The 7747-nt window shown below is 39.5% G+C and overlaps 1 protein-coding gene and 1 long non-coding RNA gene across 2 annotated transcripts in view; one reads left to right on the top strand and one right to left on the bottom strand.

Annotated features, from left to right (window-relative positions):
* Window positions 1-521: 521 nt before the first annotated feature.
* cabp2b (calcium binding protein 2b) overlaps window positions 522-7747 on the bottom strand; it is a 10005-nt gene continuing 2779 nt past the window's right edge. Inside the window, exons 3-7 of the mRNA XM_081611520.1 lie at window positions 2300-2330; window positions 2085-2219; window positions 1708-1817; window positions 921-1068; window positions 522-848 (exon numbers count right to left, since the gene is read on the bottom strand). Coding sequence (XP_081467646.1) covers window positions 823-848; window positions 921-1068; window positions 1708-1817; window positions 2085-2219; window positions 2300-2330 — 450 coding nt within the window. The 3' untranslated portion in view covers window positions 522-822. The remainder of the gene's footprint in view (window positions 849-920; window positions 1069-1707; window positions 1818-2084; window positions 2220-2299; window positions 2331-7747) is intronic.
* LOC145553065 (uncharacterized) overlaps window positions 5527-7747 on the top strand; it is a 7619-nt gene continuing 5398 nt past the window's right edge. Inside the window, exons 1-2 of the long non-coding RNA XR_014089250.1 lie at window positions 5527-5679; window positions 6953-7065. This is a non-coding gene — a long non-coding RNA (uncharacterized LOC145553065). The remainder of the gene's footprint in view (window positions 5680-6952; window positions 7066-7747) is intronic.

Genomic DNA, 7747 nt, shown 5'->3' with positions numbered 1-7747 from the left:
GACCGTGTTGCTGTTATTCCTAACATGGAATAATACCACAAGAGTTGAGTGCAGAATGTTTAGTAGTCATGACATTTTAGGATTATACTTAGAGCACAGGTGGCGTCCCATCATGGTGCCAATCTGGGATCCACTGAGCTCCTGAGATCAACCCACTCTTGCACAAATGTTTGTAGAAGCTCTTTGCATGCCGAAGTAAAGGACTTTATACACGTTACCATAGAAATGATAGAAACACCTCAACTATAAATGGTTTAGGTGGCTGTGTGAATTCTTATGCTAAAATGTTGAAAATAGCTCTATAAGATACAAATCCAGTTTATTATTTTATTTGTTTTCTTTTTCTTCTTGTCTTTCTGTAATGGACCTTTTATAAAACATGTTTCAGTTTCAGTCAACCCATGACAAAAATGCTAAATCGAGACGTTTTGAAACAATATTTTATCTTTACAAGGTATTTTCTCATGTTTCTTCCCCATTTGGTCACTATAAATATAAATAAAGGTCAGTGTTCTATGTACTGGCTTCTCTTTGTCCATTTTTATTCATTATTAAAATCTGAATGTTTTACATTTTTACAAACATTACACTCAAAAACCAACCACTCACATATAAAAATATGTTAAAAAACAGGAAATCATACATTTTTCTTCTGCAAAACTGATATGTATTGCACTGCTGTTCATATTCTTTCATTCACCTTTGTTTCATATTTTCCTGTTTCATTATTTAATATAAAAATATATATATTTATCACAATAAAAATAAAGTTCACTGCAGAACCCTGCAGTTCCCTTTTCCTGCGTGGGGCAGCTGGGCTCATCAGCGAGACATCATCCGCACAAACTCTGAGAAGACGAAAACAGAGAAACGAATGTAAACATGGATGCTGAAATAGTCGCGTCGAAATTCTCTCTTACCCTCAAAGTCCACCTGGCCGTCTCCGTTGAGGTCAACGTCCTTCAGGATCTCGCTGATCTCTCTGTTGGTCACTTGTTCGCCCATCAGCTTCTTCATGGCTTCACGCAGCTCCGTCAAACTGATCTGACCGTCTCCGTCGGAGTCAAACTGAGCACAGGCAGGAGGACAAATGTGACAAAAAGCTCAGCAGTCTGGGGGAAGGAAGAGTAAATTCCTGTTCCTGATTTCCTGTTTCCCTGCGTCACTGTTATATTACAGCCAACTGCAAAATATGCAAAGCTGATTCCCCTGTTTTTGCTTTCCAAACACTTTTCTGTCATCACATTTTCAAATTTATTTATGTGAAAATGGTAAAGGGAACTAAGAAAAATACAACTGCAATGACAGATGACTGTAAATAAATGATTTATATTTAAAAAAAATGTATAAATGAGAATAAAATTGTTATTTTGTCCTAGCAATTTTTAAAAAAAACATATGCATACTGCACTGATTGCATCCATCACCTTTTTGGGATTTTTGAAATTGATCCTTATTAATCAGATTTACCTTCAGACTTTGATTAGGCCACTTCAGAACCTTTATGTTTTTAAATTAGTATAAGGTTTTTTTTAATTGACTCTTTTAATGATGGATTTTTGAATGTTGTTGTGTATAAGTTTAGTTCCAGCAGCAACAGGTGAGACACCAGCATGAACTGCATCATTCAATATCTCTAGTAACGGCGGCTTAATTTCTTTATTCTTTTAATAATAATAATTGTAGTTTTTTTTTATCTATCTGAACCTCTTTGAATGCGTCTCGTAGCTCTTTGACTCCGATCATGTCCGCTGTCTCTGCCAGCAGCTTCGGTCCCATCAGCTCCACAAAATCCTCAAAGTCAATCTTGCCTCCACCTGAAACACACAAACACACAGTCAAATACGAACTGTTCCCTCGCTCGTTGTTACAGACTAATCCACATAAGATACAACATATTTTCTCACATAGTGCTGGTTCGGAGAACATTAGATCTTGGATCAGGTTAAGTTGATAAGTTACATTTCTTTGTGACGCCCTTTCTTCCTTCCAGTTTCCTCCCCATGTCAAAAACCACCTGGTGTCATATTTGTTTCATTCCTCTGTGATTTGTGTTCAGTTTTGCGTTCAGTCGCTCCACTCACTGATCTGCTGGCTCAGTTCGATGAGCTCCATCTCGGTGGGCATGTATCCCATCGTCCTCATGCACTCCCCCAGGTCTCTGTGACTGATGTAGCCCTTCTTGTTCTTGTCAAACTCCACAAACGCCACGCGGAGCTCTGATCACAAACGGAAAACATCTTATTACTCTGAGGCATTAAAATAAGCTGAGGTTCAGTTTGATTTGCTGTCGTCTCACCTTCAAGCTCCTCTGGTCTCAGCTCTCTGTCCTGTTGGGAGAGAAAAGTTTCAGGAACTGAAAGATCATTTGGTAAATCACAGAGACAAAGCTACATCAAAAAATAAAAAATTCGTACAAAAAAATCACAAGTCAGCTCACGATTGCTCACTAAACAGAGATGAAATGAAGCTGAACACAACATGATACGGTTTTATGGGAGGAAAATTCGACCGTTTCATTTGCAGAACCAAAATGAGTTCACTGTTACATTCATTTGATTAAATAATAGTTAAAAATGCCACGTTTTACTTTTAGTTTCACAAACCCAGGCTAATTAACCCCACCTCTCACCCACTGACTCCTGTGTTTCTGGAACGAGAACTAACCATTGGAAATTCAGCAGAGGGACTTTACATATTCAACACTAAAATTTAGCCAAATTTTCTTGAGAAAATGTCTCATGTTGATCTGTTAGTGTGGAGAGTACGAAGTGCATCACAGTTTACCAAATGGATTTAGGTCTGGACTTTGACTGGGCCGTTCTGTGTGCTTGGGGTCGCAGTCAGGCTGTTAGCTTTCAGTCTTGTGGCCTTTTAGATTTTTAGGTTTATCTGTCTTCCTATCAACTCCCACCAGCTTGGTACAGAAATGCATTACCACTGTTATGTTTGACAAAGACGATGGTGTGTTAGGGCGTTTTCTAAAAACGAGTGGTTGCGTTGGACTTTTTTTTTTTTTTTTTACAAAGGACAGTTGAACACTATCTTTTTCACAACTTCATTTAAAAAGCTTTTGATGATTTCAGCACATCATCCACTTGCAGAGTCCAAAAAACTTGAACTTTTGGTTAATTGGTGTATTTGGTTTCCTAGAAGTGTGTGCGCGCGTCCGTACGTGCGTGCGTGTGTGTGCGTGCGTACGTGCGTGCGTGTGTGTGCGTGCGTGTGTCCGTGCGTGCGTGAGTGTCTGTGTGCATAGTTGTTTGTCCTGTGTGTCTCTATGTTGCCCAAAAGGTTGGTGCCACTAAGTGGCCTTTACACAATAGAAGGATGATTTATTGCCGTGTCATATTTGACGTTTAAAAGATAATGCAGAAAAATTATAACTTCTAATAAGTGCCATCAATACATCCAAAAACTCTCAGTTTAAAGGAGATGTTTTGAAATTTTCGGAGTTTCCAGCCAGATAATTTAAGATGTTTTTGCTCTCTTATTCAGACCTAATTTGCTTTATCGCCCACTCGTCTCAGTTGGAAAATAACACTCTGGCCTGTGCCAGATTTTAAGCGACAAGCTTCGCAAATCCGCTCGATAATTTTCCATTAAAGCCAGTAATCAATCCCTCCGAGCGTGTCGCTGAGCTGGGGGATCTGATTGTCTGACCCGGGCCTGTGTGATGAAGGGAGGAGGGTGATGAAGGGCCCAGACGTGGGGATGAAAGCCGACAGTGGAAAAGCTTAGCGAGGAGGACACAGAGCGCTGCCTGTTACATACGAGCGTCTGAACAAAGCCCTGTTTTAGGAAGACGCAGGCCGGGCCTACGATGTTGTGCAGAACTTTGTAGTTCTTCATCAGCGACCTGAAGGAGTCCTTGAACGTCTTATCCTCCGTATCCTGATTCTCCTCGTCCTCCGGCTGCTGCAGACCCTGCTGGCCCCTCGGCCTGCGCCGCAGGGTCCCATGCATGGCCTTCTTATAGAGACACAGCAGGCTGTTAGATCACAGCTCTCACTGCCACAAAAACCTGAGTAATCTCTTTAAGGGAAACAAGGTTTGGACCCGTGTTTTCTGAGCCCGCAGACATGAGTCCGAATGGGACTTGAAGCATTACGTTATATAAGATCCTCACTGTTTCACAGAATTCCTAGCTCACATTTACATCAGTTTTTATTCTGCAAAATATGTCAAAGAGCATTTTGATACTTGTCTTTTTGTCTCCATCCTGCTGAAATTCAATTAGTCAGAAGATATTTTAGATTTTCATCTTACACGTAACGTCTTCAGATCAATGCAAAAGGCGTTTTCAAATGATGATTAAGACCTTATTTGTAAAATAAAGGAAATAACTCAAAGAGAGGACAACATGAAGTAGGATAAAAGGCCTGAAAAAGTAACATCACGCTCTGATCCACAAGAAACTGAGAAGTCACCGACATCTACATGTTAATCTGAAAGATCTCCAGATATAAGGAGATGTTTGAAAATTTAGATAAAAAAAATAAAAATTACATGATGGACTCAGACTTCAATAAGGAGAGAATAAATTGAGGAGAAAATAGCAGCATTCTTTATTTATTGCACTATCCTAATCTTGTTGGAAAATAAAAGATTATTGTTTATTGTATTTTCTGGGATGTTAAATCAAAGTTAAATTGTGTTGTATCTGAAACTTCTAGTTTCTTACTGGACAGGAAAGCAAATGAAATCTGGAGATTTGATTTTGAGGCTGTACATTATGTTTTCAACTTAGTTAGAAGTGTTGCAGAAATGGGAAATGGCTGTAAAATCATTATATTCAATAAATTACAACATGATTCCATGAGGATCTTTTGACAAATTAAAACAGGCTCTTAAAAATAACAAACTTTCAAGCAGGGACTAGGAACACTTTCTTTTATCAAACGTAGATTTATGAGTTTGATATGTTTTTATTTTTGGTAATATTCTAAACATATAATTGCATTTTAAATTAACATTAATTGGAAAATCACCAAAATGAAATTGTAAGTCTTTAAAATATCTGTCAGTGTGTAACTGATCTCTACATTTGTTTTACTATATGAAACGAGTTACTGAAATAAATGAAGTTTCACTAACATTTTATTTCATTCAATATTAATAAAAGGAAATAAATACATTTTCGCCAAAAATAATAATAACAAATAAATAAATAAAAGTTATCTAGCAGCTACAGATTTTAAAATAGTGAACAAGTTCCTCCTACCTTCCTGAGTTTGGTTTTTATTGATGGTTCTGTGCAGTTACCCATCACCAAAACTCCAGATAAAAAACTTCCTCCCTGCAGCTGCCTTCCCCCGTCCTCTCCTTTATTTTCCTAATATGTTGCTCGGATGATATCAATGCACGAGTTCCCACCAAACTACAAACTAACTCAGTCAAGCCCACCGAACCCTGTAGTTGTTTCTGCAGACGCAGCATCTGTTCCTCCTCCCACTGGGTGGGCTTCTAACCCACCCATCCAACAACCCCCTCCTCTGCTTTCTCTTTCTCTGTTGCTTCGTGGTTTTGCGCCATGATTCAAACGAGTTCAGGGAGGAGAGTTCAAGAGGAAAAGCTAGGAGACCACAAACAGAGAGGCGTTAATCCCCATGTCTGATTAAAAAGGCGTAAAAAAGGGAACGAAGAACAGAAGGACAAAAGAGGCAGAGCCAAGTCCAAGTGAGTGTCCTACTAGATGCTTTATGCTTATGAAAGGCCTTTTAAGTTAAGTTTGAATTTAACTTTGCTTGATTTGACTTAAAATACAAAAATACAGTCATTAAAAATGCAAAGATTATTGGGAAGGAACTGTGAAAACCAGCAGCGTGAAGAAATGTTGGTGAAAGAGAGAAGAGAGAATGATGGTTTAAGACTTCAATTTTAAGGCAAGCTAAAAAAAAAAAATCCAGAGTAAAATACTTTCCGCAATAGGCAAGACTGACCACTAGGTGTCACTGTAGCAGACCGACAATCTTTGGAAAGGTAAATGTTGTCAACTCGTCGGAACCTCCAGGTAAATTTGATTTAAACACTTTGTATAACCTTACATTTTTAGTGCAGATGGAGCCAATAATTACGCCTTTGAACTTCCAAACATTTTGGCACATTGCAGCCTCAAACCTCAATGTTTGTATTCCGTGGCTTGGATCAACACTAACTGAGCTCATGCTTTTGATTTTCTTTCGTGCAAAATGGAAAGTGTTGCGCGTAGTTCTTTTTTTTTTGGCTTTCTAAAGACTGAAATCGTTGACAAATCTTACGTCCACAGAAACTCAAACTCAAAATGTAGCTCTTCTTTATTTACTCTGCTTCACTGTTTCTGCTGAAGTAAGTCATCCCCACTGCGTGATGCTGCCTGGCAGTACTGTGTATCAGTTTGTTAGTGGAGGCTGTTAACAGTGTTAGTGTTGGTTTAGTTCATTAGTTTAGTTAAGGTGTTCTGGTGTTTCCTCCATTCCCTGCATGGATTGTTGCTCACTGCAAACAGGATTTTTTTTAATGATTTCATTTAAACGATGGCTTTCTTTTTGACTCTCTTCCTTAAATTCCTGAGTTGTGGAGTTCAGTTCTAATATTTGTCCTGTCAACAGATTATCCCACCTGAGCTGTGGATCTCTGCAGCTCCTCCAAAGTAACCACAGACTTCTCAGCTTCATGCCTCCCCCTCTAGCCTGACAGGCTTACATCTGTGTCATATTCTGTTTCGTGTTACATATGAAAAAGTGCTTCCTGAAATGTCCAAATGTTTCCTTGGATGCAGTCGTCTCAATGTCTTCCTGAATAAATCTTGCTTATAAATCTTACATAAACTAAAACGTACTTCAGCCTTTCTCACGTCTCTGTCCTACCATTGATAATAGGGGAATTGCTGCTCTTTAAAATATTTATATGGACGCTAATCCTACTTGTCAGCACTGTGGAGTTTTTCTATCATCTAAATTATTCCCAACAGAACCGACACCAACAGCTGCAACTGAAGATCCTCGGCACCGGCGACCAGATTAATTACCAGCCTGATTCTCTCCTGCTGCTCTCACTGATCACTCCGCTAGAACCTCTCAGTAGGTGAGCGTGTGTGTTTGTTTACGTCCCGGGGATTGTGTACATTTTGTTTGCTTGTTTCAGAGCAGACGGTCACATCAGCAGCCGCTGGGTGGGTCAACCCGGTACGAGAACAAGACTCTGACATGGTGTCATGGGTTATATGAGCGATCTGAGGTAACACGACTCCGTCCTTTGCTTTGTGTGTGTGTGAGGGTAGGGCATGTACTGATCCGGTGTTAGATGTACATCAGCTGGTTTTAAGCATCTTCAACCAATAAGGGACAGAAACATTAGAGGAAGGAAGAGAGGAAGTTTATCTTCAGATATACATAAAAATTCTGATATATATATATATAAATATATATATTTTTTTGGGAGCACCATTTCCTTCGTCCCAGAGTCAAAAAACATGAAGTTTAATTGGTCTCTCTGATTTATCCTAAGATATGACTGTATGGTGCACTGACTGACGACCTGTCCAGGGTTTCGCCCACCTTTCGCCCAATGGCCACTGGAAATAGACACCAAGCTCCACTGTGACCATGCAAAGATGAGTGAGATGGATGGATGGATGGATGGATGGATGGATGGATGGATGGATGGATGGATGGATGGATGGATGGATGGATGGATGGATGGATGGATGGATGGATGGATGGATGGATGGATGGATGGATGGATGGATGGATGGATGGATGGATGG

This window comes from Poecilia reticulata, chromosome 10 (genome assembly GCF_904066995.2).
Source record: "Poecilia reticulata chromosome 10, P_reticulata-male-v2, whole genome shotgun sequence".
Lineage (NCBI taxonomy): Eukaryota > Metazoa > Chordata > Actinopteri > Cyprinodontiformes > Poeciliidae > Poecilia > Poecilia reticulata.
Note: the sequence above shows the minus strand (reverse complement) of the source record. Positions and strands in the feature narration are given on the sequence as shown.